At 36.4% G+C, this 16,795-nt stretch overlaps 1 protein-coding gene across 1 annotated transcript in view; it reads left to right on the top strand.

Moving 5' to 3' along the window:
• Positions 1-16,795, top strand: part of LOC140229319 (pituitary homeobox x-like) — a 45,167-nt gene continuing 28,372 nt past the window's right edge. The window contains exons 1-2 of the mRNA XM_072309594.1: positions 1-163; positions 13,345-13,547. Of these exons, the coding sequence (XP_072165695.1) occupies positions 1-163; positions 13,345-13,547 (366 nt within the window). The remainder of the gene's footprint in view (positions 164-13,344; positions 13,548-16,795) is intronic.

Here is a 16,795-nt window from a genome sequence, read left to right as displayed (position 1 = left end):
ATGAACAGTACAATCCGAGCATTCGAGAGCTTCGTCGAGGCCAGCAACGCACGGAACAGCCAGGCGACCACAGCGTCGTCGCACAACGACATCGCACACGACGTCGCCTGTGATCGTACCTCTTCGCACTGTGCCGGACATCAGAACACACCGGACCATGTCGGTAAATATGAACTCTCGCTTCCTCAATTTTCGATGCTGGGAATGCGATGATGCGAAAGCGGACATCGCCGTTCCAAATGACCACACTAAAAATTATTTTTGTATTTGGCGTTTACATTTTCCATCTTCTGTCTTTGCTTTGTGATTAACGCCTTTTTGAATATTTCTAATGTTGATAAGTTTACCTTCATGAACCTAAAATAAACATCGATTTCTAGCTCATGCACCAATTCGATCTGAATCTTAATTCGTGTTCCTTTCTGGTTGTTCTAAAACACGATTTACTTGCACTCTTATTTCTAAATTATGTAGATTAAGTTTTTCGCAAGGTTCCTTACAGGAAGAATTATGGAATACCTGTCACAAATTTGTACAATCGCCAGGTCTAAACAGCAATTGGCACTGGTATCCAGAAATATATAGCGGGATTTTTTTTTTTTGATCTGTCTGTATAAAAAAAAAGAATAAGTTCTAGGGAAGGAAAGATAAAATTCCCTACGATTTATAGATACGATAACTTCACAGAGATCAATTTCAAAAACCGCATTTTCAATTGCAAAACTATCCACATCTGCATTGATAGAAACTTGTGTCATAGACTTCCGTTTTGATGCGATGGACTGATGCAATCGCATCAAAGTTTTCTTAATCAAAAAATAATAATAATCGAAATTGTAATGGAGGAAACTTTGGTAAGAAACCTTTCTCATAGTGAACACATTTCATTATTGATCCTATTTTCATTTCCCTTTTAATACTCTGTAGACCAAGAAAATAAAGAATACCTGGAAATTTGTAATTTTCACAATTCTAAGTTGCGTAATATTATCAGAACGTTGAGCATAACCTGTCTTATGTAGGCCCACCACTTTCTTTTACCCTTTTTGAAACCTTTTTGGTTTAAAAAGAATAGAAGCAAACACAATACATAACCAAACAAAAAAAGTTTGCGAGCCTCATGTTAACGAAACTTTAAAGAGAATTAGGGAATTCACTGATTTTTTTTTTTTTAATTACTACATCTTTACAATGCACCTGTACTTGCTTGGATATACCCTACCGTATTGTCACTTCACAGTATGCTATCGCTCCTTGTCAATTTGTCACTGGGCCGCCGTTTCCCCGTGGGGACCACCGATTGGTTCCGGGAATATAATCGTGGCAGGCCATTACTTTCCTCAATTACCAGTATTGAACGGTTCAGGTATCCCCGAAGTTGCTGCTCTATGCGCTCCACAAGGGAGGAAATTAAGTGTATTGAAATATATGCCAGTGTTTCCATGGAAAAGAAGACTTTCTGCCTTCATTTTATCATTCTTCGACTTTTAGCAATTTGCTCTCACATACACTTAGATGAATTTGAAAAAAAAAAGACTTTCATCCTATATAACAACGATAAAAGTGTTAGATTCATCAGCATTGGAAAAGTATTGTTATTCCCATAACGGTGCAGAAAAAAAAAATAATGTGCCATGTATTGGTAGAAGAATGATCACTATCAGTCTCATTATTGAAATCATTTTCATTAACACTAATTTATAGTAAAAACAGTAACAGACGTAGTAGTATTACAGTAGTAGTAGTAGTAGTAGTAGTAGTAGTAGTAGTAGTAGTAGTAGTAGTAGTAGTAGAAGTAGAAATGTTGATAGGTGTCGTGGTAGCTTCGATATTTCCGAGACCCTTATTGGGACAATGTCACAAACGGAAAGAAATATATCTATTCCTCTTCACCTCGGCAATCTTAACTGTCGCCATCGGAAAATAAGGATACATAACATCGATATATCTTTGCGACGACGGTGACAAATATGCAGGCTACAGTCAACGTTTCTTTCCTGCTTTCTCTCTCTCTCTCTCTTTGTCTCACATTCTCTCTATCTTTCTCTCCCTATGTTATATATATATACACACATATATATATATATATATATATATATATATATATATATATATATACACATATATATATATATATATATATATATATATATATATATATATATATATATATATATATGTATATGTTATGAGTGAAAGTTTTGAGTTAGTAGTTGCTAGGACGTGGACAGATAGAAAAAGTACTAAAACTTTCTACCTTTACCTCCTAATATTCCAACTTAGCTCTGTTATCTTTTAAGGTTCATATAAACAAAATTGTATGAGAAGAAAAAAACAACAACAAAGCAAATGCATAACTTCTGTCTTATATACTTCATTGGGCACCAATCTGTAATCTTTACAGTGCCAATGAAATGCTAAATAAGACAATAATGATTATAGACATTTTGTTTTATAACAGTAGAATTATGTAGTGTGAGAAGATATACGTAGCCGATCTGACTATCGTTGCAGTGGTATTGATAAAATCGGTTATTCTTATTGTTATTAGTGGCAGTGTTGCTGAGAAGTAACAGGCATATAGAAATATACAGTTGTAGTGGTAATAGTAGTAGCGCTAGTAGTCCTGTAGTAATAGAAGTAATAGTAGTGTTACGTAGTTTGTGCAGTTGTAGTAGTAGTAGAAGTAGCAGTAGTAGTAGTAGTAGTAGTAGTAGTAGTAGCAGCAGTAGTAGTAGTAGTAGTAGTAGTAGTAGCGGGAGCGGTACTGTACATCGTAGGAGTAGGGTGGGATGGCAGTTTAGTGATAAAGAATGTGCTAGTAATTACAGTATAATGATATACTAAATTACTAGTATTATATGGGAGGCAACAATAAAGTCATGCTAGAAGCAATGAAAGTATAGATTGCGGCTGTTAAATCTTATTTTTGTTGACTGATTATGCAGTCATAAAATGTACTTGCGATAGGTTGAAGAGTAATTCACTGGAACCGGAAATAAATTGTTTTAAACCGCTGCCGATGGTACCATTTAAACAAGAACTTTTCAACCGCAAGCGTTTTTAACGCCGGAATCGCTGTTCTTACTCCTTTTGTATATAATTATCATTGCAATCAGTACTATTAATAATCATATTGCAGCATTATTACCAATCTGCAACGTTGCTGTCAACATCATCGTTTTGTTGCAGAGTTAGATCTACTGTTTGGGAGTTACGATTCGTTTGACTGTTTAAAAGGAGATGTTGCTGCTGATAAAACTCCAAACATCATTATTACGAAGCAATCCTTTCCCTTTTCAATACCAGTATTTTTATTACCATTGCTATTATCAGAATTGTATTACAACTGTATTACAACTGCTTCTGCACGCTGCTTTGACTTTAACTTTTAATACGAGTTCCTCAATACTACCAATACCGTTACCGTGGCTATGATGGTTTATCTACCACTACTACTGATGCTGCTGCTACTGCTACAGCTACTACTACTTCTACTACTACTACCACTACTACTACTACTACTACTACTACTACTACTACTACTACTACTACTACTACTACTACTACTACTACTACTACTACTAGCATTACTGACATCATCAGTACTAGTACCAGATCAGCCAATATATACTTCTACTATTGGTGTATAGACAGCTGTTCAGCTACTGCTGTTCTGATCATGTTTTGAATCGAGTTGTGCTGACGAGTTAACAAAATAGACACTAAGTTTCCAAATACCTTTTTTTTTTTTTGCGTGTGTGTTCTATGAAAATAATTTTGACTTCTCCATATCATGTCGTTTTCTCACTGCTATAGTTGTTTAACACTATTACTCTGATTTACACGCACGGATGTCTTGGCGTGTCTTCGTATAGATCTTTGTATTGCAACATTTTTAACACATCATGGAAATAAAAAGAAATAGAATCGACAGGAAGAAAAGTGATTCGAGACGACGGTGGTGCATGCCGCCAATTTCTCGTGTAAAACCTTTTACAGTATGTTATTTTCAGCTGTAAATGTCTTATGCTGGTGATCATTCATGCTCTGGTATAGCAGCGAAACTCCTACCACTCAACATCAATGTCCGCGGTGTCCTCAACGTTAACATCCAACCGCAGTTCTGATTTCCTTCTCTCTGCCCCCACCCTTCTTTTTAGGGGAAATGGGGAGAAATTTATCACTCGCATTTCCTCCGAAAAGCGATTTGCGGCAATTTGCGACAACGCAATTTACATTAGACTACTACATCTCGCACGCTCACTCTCTCTTCAAATAGCCAGATGGGACAGCGTCCATACGACTCACCAGGTCCATGTTTCTCCGCACTCCTCGGCCGGGGAGTCGCCCACCGTCTGCACTGGAGCGCCTCTGAGGCAGAATCCCTACTTTTTTTCCCCCGTTGATACGTTACCGGTTCAAAGGGAGTCGAAACCTCCATAATGTTATCTGGTTTTAGATCTTGATGAATTAGCCATATTTTTCCTTCTTTTTTTCTTTCTTTTTTCTTTTTTTTTTTTGAAGAACACCGCCATAACAATGAAGATATAACACTTGCTGGCAGCTATCGAAAGGCTTAACTTTGCAGCTAGGGGATTAATCAATACAATTAGCCTTATTTCTCGCCCTAAGCAGTTGTGCGATTTGAATATTCATTGCTAGCATATGGTTTATAACCTTAACACGGAAAACAATCCTGAAGGGACAAATTGGCTATAATCCGGAATGATTTTAGTCGTGCGTTCAACAAAATGGCTCTGCGTTTTCCCCAATCACTACAAATACTATATCGCAAAATGGGAAGTCGACTTTCGTCCGTTTAGAGTCTTGTGGTTTGCTGTAAGGTGTATTTTACCGAAGAAGAAAATATATCTTTCAGGACAATGTCTCAACTTAATTGGACAGGACTGTTGTTCTAGAAGATGAGAAAGTCATTCCATGAAACAATACTTAAGATTGGAGATAATTACAGTAATGTCTCTCTTCAAAGTATGATGTACAGTCGCGCGCTTATTAGAAAAAAATATTATTTAAAAAAAAAATGCAATTAAACAGACAAACGACCAAATGGCACATTGTATAATTTCTATTTTGACATCACCTTGAAATAATTCAAATTGCAAAAAAAAAAAAAAAAAAAAAAAAAAAATCCTCTCCTTACAGGGGTGGTACAGTTTCGGTTGACATTCGGCTACAGGTTTCCAACATTTTTTTCATGAAGATTTTTTTTTTAAGATAATGAGAAATCTCTTATGAAATATAAAAGAGCATATAGTAAGATGAATTCAAAGTTTATTTGATGAAAATTGGTTTTGGAATGGCTGAGATATCCAAAACAAGATATTCCTAATAAAAGGTGGGACCCACCTTTTATTAGGATTGCTTTCTTTTACTTTGTTTTCGGATATCTCAAAACTGATTTTCATCAAATAAACTTTGAAGTCCTCTCAGAATTGCATACTCTTTGAACATTTCATAAAGTGGTTTCTAAGTATTATGCAAAAAGTTAAAGACCGAATCCTCACCTCAACCAAAACTACACCATCCCTTGAAACGATATGTTATTTTTGTTGTTAGTTAACCTTTAAATGATATGTATTTTATACGACCTTGGGAAGAGGAAACTGCTTCTTGGATAAGTATTTGCATAACAGAGAGATTATCTTCAGACACGATGGGATAGAGCATGACATTTGCCGAACTAAATTTAACCCACTTCAAAAATACTCAGAAAATAGTAACATATCACGTGAAGAAAAACATATATTTAAAAAAAAAAACAAACACCCCAAATAATCTGAGATCTATATTTGAACTCTGTCATCCGATGACAGTGTTATTGATAATTGAGCAAATGATAATTCTGCGCGACGATGAGTATGTAATACCGCAACAAAGGCAACTGCATGGTGAGACACATTCTGAAAAAGACGAGGAAAAGGGAGATTTCATTCATTTGCTCGGCCACGTGTTTTTGTCACGGGAAATCTGCGATTTAATGTGCCAAAACTGTAATGACTCACCGAAGTTGAAAATCACAGGTGTCGATGAGATCACACAAAAATAGAGCCGTGCGTTGCACATTAATTGCAATTAACCCGTTCGTCATATTCTCAGAAAATGAATATCTCCATACACATGATAATTTCACCAATTCACTCATTTTTTTTTCCTGCTCCCGCGTGACTATCACTATCTGTCATCTCAACATCCCTTTATTTATATATTTGTCTATCTCTTGAAATACATGTGTATAAAAGATTATATTACAGATAGATAAATAGTATAAATAGATAGATAGATATTGGTATAGATATATAAATACATAGATAAATAGATAGATAGATAGATAGATAGATAGATAGATAGATAGATATTGAAATCAATTGGTAATAGATACATACATAGAGAGAAATAGAAAATATGAACAGGAGATATACATAAAAGGAGAGATCGAGATCGAGATCGAGAGAAAGAAAATGAGAGAGAATAAGATAAGAGAAAGGGTAAGATATAATTCATGTCGATATAAAAATGTCTTTATGTACTCTGTGGTCTCTTCGTATTATTCATTAGTTGTTAATACTGGTGGGGTTTTTTTTTCTAAGTCTCAACATGCATACAACTAAAATACGTCTACACTATAGGAATACTGTTGCTACGTAAGGACTCTTTTAGTAGCCTTTTTTTCTCGTTGTTGTTCTTCTTCTTAAAGTTGAAGGTGTCCAAGATTATGTTCACGATATGACAGAAAGCCTCCAGACTTGTCTTGCTTCCTTTGCGCATCTTCGAGGCGTTGAAGTAGTAACATTTCACATTGCTCCCTCATCCTTCCTTCTTCAACCCGATGACCTTAACTGAGCCGCGATAAACTGGGTTCTAGAATTTCCTCCTTCTTGCAATAAAGAGAGAGCAAAGAGAAAGAGAGAAAGGGTAAAAAAGGAGAAGTACTTCGAGGTGGTAACATGGAAATATGTATTAAGCATTTCCCCTCCCGTGTTCTAATGAATTTTAACGGAGAATTGGGTATTTACCAATTAACTTGGACATCCTGCGTAAGCTGCCTGATCGGCGGTTACAAGCTAGTGGGATTTCGGACGTGCGCTGTTCGGCCGTGGCTTTCGGGGCGGAAGACCCCAGCATCTTCGCTGGTGCGAACAGCTGCTTCAAAGGTACAGATCGCGTTAATTCGCGCACGGATTCATCTTCATTGGGCAGGATGCGGCGACATTCGAAGACGCAAAACATGCCCAAATTTGTCATGCTTTGTGATTCTGGTTCTGACGCAATGATTGACGTGTCTTCCAGTCACTCCAGATAGACTCTTGTTAAATCCTTCTCTTTTATTGATTGCAACTATTCAAACTTTAGAAAAAAAATATGCAAGTATGTGTGTGGGTGTGTCTTTCTTTTAAGTAGCTGTTGACAGAGCTGCTAAACAGCTAATAAGATTGTTAATGATGCTTTGTTTTTCCTTTGTAAGTAACTGTTAAATATTTAAACTAATATCTTTTAGATTATTTACAGGTGCGTCACTGAATTTTATCCATGAGCCTGTTTTCGCAATAGATTTATTGCATTGTTTGCCGATAGTACTTTTTATATATATTCAGCACACGCTGATCAAACAATGCTTCTACTTCCCCAGGCTTAGCGACTTAGATGTCAACAGAGTTATAATTGCAGAAAAGTTGGATATCGCAAACTTTTTATTATGCAGTATTAAATATTTATTACACTATTAACTGACACTGACTTCGTGGAGTATGTTTTCCCTTCTTTGTCTTCGTTTAGTTGTTTATTTTTCCTGGCAAACTAATTTTTACAAAGTCTACGGATCCATTTTCAACATTAAAACCAATATTACTTGCACGATACCGAATGAGTACCAAACAAGTAGGGTCTACCAAATACGTCTTCTGTAAACACGCTCATCTTTGAGGTTTCCTTAAATAATCAGATAATTAGATATTTATCCTGAATGGAGATGTAATGAGATTGAAAAGAAGAAAACGTTAATTCCTGAATTTATCAATTTTGAAGTCATTGTCTTTTATTCAAGCACCGGTCGTGGTTAAATATTTACGAAATAGAATACTTGGAGTAACCCGAGACAATGTAATGCCATGTTGAAAATAAAAATCATTCTGATATCAAACAAAGGAAGTTACAATGATCTTTAGATTAATTTCATTTGTTTGAGCTGACAAGCATGTATAACGATAATGCATGTTAACATGAGCGTATTCTAAGATCGATGGATTGCGTATTTCATGGGAAGATTTATTTATGTAAAGACGAAAACAAATTAAAAAGTATGGATTTCATATCACATTAATGTTTGTTCGTTTAAAGTCTAAATTACGTGATAGATATGATTTGTAAACGTTGCTAAAAAGAAAAACCCTTTGATTTTCGGATTAAATCAATTCGTTACGTTGCCTTTCTCAGTTTTTGTATGATAACAATACATGATTATGTAATTAGGATATGGGTCGCATATACACACTCTGAATGCATAATTTAGTAATTCTAATGAGAAACATAACTAAAAGAACATAATAAACAGCGTAATGATATCTACCAATTAATTCAATGCTGTTTTGAATCACGAAATATTTAACAATCATGTGAATAATACATCTTGAGTTTCCAGCTTTATATTAGACAGTTATGGTCATTCAGTGGATATGTCCAATGGTAATAATTCACTGGAATAGTGGATATACAATAAATTGTGTCAAATGTTCATAAATTATAAGAACAGATTAATGATAATGACTACTTGCCTAATTTCTTCTCTGCTCAAAGAATCTTTGATGTAAATATGAAATACACGTCATATATTATCATATGAATGTATAGGCCTACATGCATACGTGGATTACCACATGGACTAAAAGACGTGTTGTTCTTTTATTTAAAACAACTATCTGTTTTGGTGAATGTTGTTTTCTTTAGGTTATTCGACATTAGGCAGTAATCTTTAGATTCTACGTCAGATACAAATTTTGAATCAACCGTGTTGGCTGCAATTCATTACGATTTCTTATATGAGAACTGAGGCCTGAATACAACACTCAAGCTATCAAACGATGGCGAATCATGTAGTAGATGCTTGAATATGATTATTTTGTGAGACATTTTTTCCTTCTTTTTCCTATATATGAGCTCCGCTATGGAAACATTTATTATCATGAGCTCCCGCGCGGAGACATCTAGCACACGTTTGAATATGATTGGTTTGCTTACAATATCGCTTGATTTCATATACGTTTCGCTTTGAGCAAAGTATTTTTTTTTCAATAGGGCCCCATGTATCATTTTCCCGTAAATATCAGAAACAACAGCAGCAAAATATTTTGTGATGGACAATCTATTCGCTAGAATACACCATGTCTACATCTTTATGAGCAATGTACGATGTCAAAGCCAAGATACACATTACCATCGTATATAGCATGTATATGGGATGTGTTAAAATTTTCAACATCATCTGCTAGCTTTATTTCTAGTATTGAGTCAGCCATTTTGTCTGGACTCTGCTTTATTAAAACTGTTCCTTGGTTGTTGTTGTTGTTGTTGTTTTTTGGTCAATCTTTGTCAATTTTCTCCATCTTGCTTTGATTTCGTAGAGGGTGTAAATCAACGTGAACTTCTTAAAAAGAAAATGAAACATTTTTGCACATTCAGTAAATTGTAAAAGTGTGGCATGTTTTCATCAAATTCGTGCTTATTGGGAAAAAAAAAAAGTGATAACGTCTTCACCTCACATAGTTCATTTCTTTTGAACACAAAATGAAGTCCAGATCATAATTATTTTCATCGAATTCCAGACAATGCAACATCTTTCCCCTGAAAGTCGCTGATATTATAAGTCATTAGATATAATGTACAATCCTATAAATAATAGTGATACATTTTCTTATTATTCATTTAGTGTAAACAAAAACAGACAATCAAGTGACGATCTGCGTACAGCACACTAACGTATTGTGAGGCGATACCTCAGTCAATTTGAATTTTTATTGAGGACTGTGAAACGCTGTTTCCTAAAAACATGAGCGACTTTAAAATTCTGTAATTTTACTTAATAGGTCCGAGTTTTATGAAACTTTGACCATTCTGATTTTACTCTCTTTACTATAGCTGACCTCCCCTACCGTGCAATTGGCATGACTCTACTCTATTCCTTAAAACCTACATTAAAAAATGGTGTGGTTTTACCCTTTAAGTTCATCCGTTATGGATTGTACCATTATTAACGGGGATGGAGGACGGACTTGCTAAGCTGACACTCTCACCCTGCTCAGTGCTGCATCACTATTAATTCTCACACGGGGAGGAGGAGGAGGAGGAGAGAAGAGTGTAAATACCTGATCTCTAAATCGATATTTTCTATTTGGGAATTATGCATGGGGATGGTGAGTGAATTCAGCCTTGACTGTCTGGTGAGCACGATTATTCATAGTCCCGCCTGAAAACGAGATAAAAACCGTTGAAACACTTGCCCTTTTTTTCCTTTCTTCTTCTTCTTCTTCGATCAACTTCGGCGAGGGCGCGCGAATCCGATAGTTAGCCTTCGTCCACTTCATTTCGCACCGAGCTCAGATGAGGACAAGATAAAGTGATATATTGATAACGAGTCGGATAAATAGTGTATGAACGTTAACCCTTCACGCACTTGTCATAATTATGCTTCTAGCATGTCTAGTAGGATGATGCCATGTATACTATGCCAACGAGAAGTCTAGTTTGTGGGAGCATGTTTCTGCCGAGAAAACAAAGCAAATGGTGATTATAAACGTATGATATGAGGGGAACTATACTTGCACAGCAGTCTGCGAAAACAAACTGCTTGCGATATTTTACCACCACTTAAATGTGATTGCCTCAAAATTTTGGATAAACGCTACCAGAGATACTTTCATAACTCCTGTTTCCTTGTTGCTATCGTCTTTAGTGTTGAAAAAAATACAAAACAAAACAAAAACCTGTAGGCCCTGTATCTAAAAGTTTTATCTTTATTATAACATCTAATTCCTGATTTAGGATATGTTCAATATATGATTAGTCAATGAATAACTTTTAACGCCTTTTACAAGTTAATTGCATGAAAAGAGAGCAATAATATACCAGTCTACTCTTTGAACTTATGGTGCATTATTTGAGAATTGCAACTATTACGACACAAAATTGTCAAATCATGTTGTAATGTAATGTCTGTCTTGCCCGTGAGAATGAGTGTCGTTTAATGCATGCAATTTTTCTGTCAGTTTTAGTTCAGGAGTTACTGTATACATCTTAACTGTGTGCAGGATGTACAGTGCCTTTGGAATGTGCGTGTGCGTGAGTTGGCGTGCGTGTCCTGTCTTTGTACATGGAATGTTTTAGGCGGATTTAATTTGACTTTCGACAAGCTTCCGGTGTGTATGATGCAAAGCCAATATTGGCGTGATACAACACAGTATGACATCTCTTTGATAAATGGACTCTTCATCTGGTATAGAGAGGGGACGCGGTCTTGGAAGTATGTACCGGTCACTCGTCACCTGGCGGTAATGAAACAATATTTCCAGTGTTCTCCAATCACAAGTGAAGGGGTAAAAAAGAAGAAGGGGGGGGGGGGGGGGAAGGAACACACGAGGCCTTCTACTCTTATAAAACACACCTCGCCTGATACCCCTTCTTACCTGGGCAGCTTTCTTGGTCGCAGGAAGAAAAAAAAAAAAGAGACAAGAAATGAGAATGATAAAAAAAAGTTTCCGTCACTGCAATATGGGATAAATCTAGACGGTCCAAATTAGCGAACCTACTTTACAAAAGATTACCATATACCGCTACGGGGATCAGTTCCAAATTCTCCGAATCCACCTCTTTTTCTTTCTTCCCCTCCAACCTCCCCTCTACAATCCTCTCTACCTGTCCTTCTTCCCAAACAAAAAGTGAAGGAGGAAAAGACCCACAGTACTTTCAGAACTCCCCTCCCCCCATCTCTTTGCATTTCTCTTTCATCTTTCTTTTTTTTTTCCTGACCACAAAATTCCACATTTGTCATCGCTTCGGGGTCACTTTTTACACCTGTGTTCTCCGGCGACAAAACAAAGGGGTTTTCTGTGTTCCCCCGGGACCAGCGCGGCGGAAAAGTGCACGGCTACCTCTTCCTTTTACCTGTCCAAATCCTGAACTTCAACCCGCCTGAGCGTTATTTCATTCCACGCTTTATCTCTCCCCTCCTGTAGACATTCTTTTTGACATTGCCAACAGCAGGAAACCATAGGCGACGGGAAACGACCAGATTTCAATACTAACCCTCCTCCTTCCCCCCCCCCCCAAAAAAAAAGAAACAGAAAAATGAGATTTATCACAGGTTATCTCCTATAAAACAATTTCCTATCCCCTCATAATGTTAACCTTTCCTTCTCAAAATAAAGATGAAAACAAATATGATTACCCTCGCCTCAGGGACCCAATTTAGTTCTATACTCTTAAGCTTCATTTCACGAGAATATCACACATTATTTTGATGCAGACGAATTAGCATAAAATATACAGATTATTGTATAATTTCGTTTTTATTGTTGAAAAATAAAGAGACACACTGTTAATCATTGTCTTGTACTTAATATCAAAATTAATTTCCTGTGAAGTTTCCTGTGATATAGACGTGACGGGATACAGAACATTGTGGTGTTTCTCTAATAGTCTGTATTCACGCAGTGTAAAATTACCACAGTTACTAATACGACGAAGGAACGACATTGGACCGGTGTATACTGAACACCATATAGATATGAAAATTACTGCTATAGTTATGCCCTTACATTTGATATACTGAGTATTGATTAGTCCTTTTTTTCTTGAGAATAAGACTACAGTCACAAATACAACCTACGTGAAATGAATTCAAAAGATGATATTAGGAGGAGAAACCTTTCATTTATAATCAGGAGATCGAGTTATGCGATCAAGACCTAATTTGGGTCTGAACAAAGAATACTTTCAATACCTGTAGAGCGATATAATAAAACTAAAAGTTTGAATTAGTATTTGCATCGATATTAACACCGACTGCGTGTTTGTTTGTTTGTTTGTTTGTTTGTTTTTGTCTTTGTTTTGGTAAGTACGCAGTTATTCAGTTTAGATGACTGAAAAAAAAAACCCCGGGTTAAAAAGCATTTTTCTATTGCTATATTTCCTTCGACCCTGCCAATACACGGAACAATAAGGTACCTATCTTTTTGTACCGGTTCACGTTAAAACAAAACAAAACAAAACAAATGCATTTCATAGCGGAGTTCTCAGGTAAGACATTTCTATTCATTTACTGATTCCATGCAGATAAGCACTGCAACAACGACGACGGCATCGAGGGCGAAGATGACGACGACAGCAAGAAGCGAAGACAGCGGCGACAACGCACCCACTTTACCAGCCAACAGCTACAGGAGCTCGAGGCCAACTTCGCGAGAAATCGCTACCCGGACATGTCCACGCGCGAAGAGATCGCCGCGTGGACGAACCTCACAGAACCCAGAGTTAGGGTGAGTAAACTTAAGCGTCATCCTTAACTCTTTCTTTGTCGTCGGCAGTCTGCTTGTGTACGATGTCAACGACCAGTTTTGAAGTGGAGGACTTTATGGGTTAATCTCCATTTTGCAGATTTATTGTATCGGGGATATTTTGAGAGGAATGCCTGACTTCTCTTGCTGGTTGATTGCGCAATATTGTAATAAAGTGATTGGATTCATTCGTTCATCTATCAATTCATCTTTCTCTACTTTCATTCATTTCTCTCGTTCGTTAGTATTCACGCGTCTATATGTGTCTTTATTCACATTTTCAGACCTTCACTCATTAACTTTCTCCATAAAACAATACTGTTCCTCAAATAGAAGGGAGTTTTTGAAAGAATATGTTCTACAAAGTAGCACTAGCTGTGATACACTGTGAGTGAGTGAAATCCCCTTAAAATGGCACCAGTAACGATGTTGTTTGTTATCGACATAATCATGATATGTTTGCAGATTTCATCTTGTATATTGTGCTTGATCCTCGTTTTATACGAGTCTCATATTCAGGACAATAAAGTATTTAATTGAACATTTTTGGTCATCATCCCCCCCCCGAAAATTGACATTTCTTTCAATGTTGGCTAAACAGAATACCAATTAGCCTCACAACTTCGAAACAGAGGACTTGCACATTATTACCATGTCTTTCACGTGAAAAAGTGTGAATTTGTGAAAGCTAAGCAAGAAAGCTGTTGTTGTCAATGTCATTCCTTTGTTGTTGTTGTTGTTGTTGTTTTGTTTTGTTTTTTTGTTTTTTGTTTTTTTTTTTTTTGGTTAAGTCAGCTTGAATCTTGATCTGACACACTAGATCCGCGTTAAAATTCCGAGCTATGATGACGCAAACACCCGAAATGACGTATCCAGTTGAGAATGAATATCGTTTAAGTTTATTCCGGGAGACAATGCAGTGTAGTTTCGTAATGCTATGTAGATATTATCTCTACATTCCCACTGCGGTATGATGTTTACGGTTTACACTCGCGTCATTCTATATTTCACGCTTTGGAATCCGACACTAAACCACTCGGACCTATAGCCGAGTTCCTTGAATTGTGAAGCCCCAAAGCTTGCACATGCAAGTGTTATGCGATGTGTGCGTGGGATGAAGGTGTCTATTAAACGTCGACATCATCCAGAAAATTGTCACTTTATTGGCATTTTCGCCGGGGAAATATTGCTTTCAAGTAATATCACAGTCATTACGGGTTATTGCTGGCTGTTTCCTCGTTTTACAGCCATCTAAGTGTATACGCCGTCCTGGTGCCCAAGCCAACAGGGTCATCAGCGATTATGTTTATGCATCGGGCACAGCATCCGAAATTGAAAATCCAAGTGTATTAAAGGCCTTGGAGGGGATGAAAGAGAAAAATGTAGATACCGGTATTGTAGAGGACAATATAGATATTGGGAACATGTACATTTACTCTGGTAGAAGGCATGGATCTTGTTTTTCTCTTCTTTTACTTTCATTTCTTTTCTCTATAATGTTCGGTTCCTGGTTTCCTGTGGCCTTGTGAACTCATGCGATATATCATGCGCCTCTCAACGACGAAAGCTAAACGCTTTCAATAATTAAAATTCATGTTTGTGATATACACGCTTGTAGGGTGAATTTCGCGAATTTATCCACACACCATTATTCATCTGCTTGGACGATATTTACGTCACAATAATGACAATTGCATGCGCTTACAAATCCCCATCAAAGTGTTGTTGTAAGAGCCCTGATGAATAATTAGTATGTGTATATGTGTGTTGTTGTTGTTGTTGTTGTGTTTGAGTTGATGTTGTTGTCGTTGGTATCTTGTTGTTATCTTTTAGCCATTGTCACCATCTTTTATTAGAATACCGGAATACACACACACACACACACACATACACACACACACACACATAAATGATAAAACCTTACTCAGTTAAAAAAAAAGTGCACATCACTCGTGCTCATATTAGCTAAAAGGCTGGATGTAACGAACAACAATGACTACAACAAAGGTTACAGAACAACATCGATCTAAAAGATGCGTCTTTTTTCTTTGACATTGACCTTCCACGGACGATGTAATCCGAAGCGAGTTTCCATCTTACACCTGAGGAAGTGGCCACACACGTACCTTTATCCCAATAGGAAGTGGCGGCTCGAGCTTGGCAAATACGTGATTCAATTGTGTTTTTAAGCTATATCATTTTTGTTTTGGCACCCAGAAGCGTCGATGATGATAGTAGTGGTTACAAGGTCACAGCATATTGCAAGATACACCGCAAAACAGTATCCATTCAAAAGAACTTTAAACTGCAGCGTTTTTTACTCCTCCCAGTAGAAGCATAGTGTATAATATACACTATGCTTCTACTGGGTATAATCTCTGAGAAGGTAAACTATATTATAGTTTACCTTCTCAGAGATTATGCCATATAACTATGCAATATAATCGAGTTTCATATACTGCGTTGAAACGAAAAATAATTGCTTTATATCAATATGGTTTTTTTTAGACTTTTTGGATTGAATTGAAATACAAACAAACAGTATAGTAATGGTCTTCAATACGTATAGTCCTTGCCCTATAAACAATAACTGATGGATAACTGTAGTGGTGGCATCGATATCATAGATTATGATTTTTCAAACTGAGACTCATGCTAGTGTAATGACCTCTTGAAATGATTATAAAAACACAAAATCAAACTACATAATCTGGTACAGCGGATAAGGCTATTATTATGCACCATCGTAATAGGAGGAGATCATAAGTTTGTAATGTGCACAATTCTTACAACACTTGACCATGATCTTTATCCGGTGTACGAGTTCCTCCACATGTGCAAATTGTTGATGATAATGGCAAGGTCCCTACGATAACTACACTAAGTATAGTGATTATGACATATGATACTAACACTGATGATAGTAATAATAGCAATAACAAGACTAATAGTCCATCATCATCATTTATTTATCATCATAATCATATCAATAATGATTATGGGTTTTTTTCACTTTGGTTCTTCACCTGCTCATTTTTTTTTACATTATTATTGTTTGTTTGTTTGATTGATTTTATTTTCATCAACATAATTTCATACATAAATCAAATTTCTTTTCAGTAATATAAGAGAAAACATCGATATACAATGTACATGATTCAAGGAAAGTAAATAAATGTATGCAGTAAGTTAATTTATTCATAATTTATCAATTTCACAAAATATTACCA

Source organism: Diadema setosum, chromosome 5, assembly GCF_964275005.1.
Source record: "Diadema setosum chromosome 5, eeDiaSeto1, whole genome shotgun sequence".
In the NCBI taxonomy this organism is placed as follows: Eukaryota; Metazoa; Echinodermata; class Echinoidea; order Diadematoida; family Diadematidae; genus Diadema; species Diadema setosum.
The sequence above is the reverse complement of the archived record's forward strand: the minus strand, read 5'-3'. Positions and strand labels throughout refer to the sequence as shown.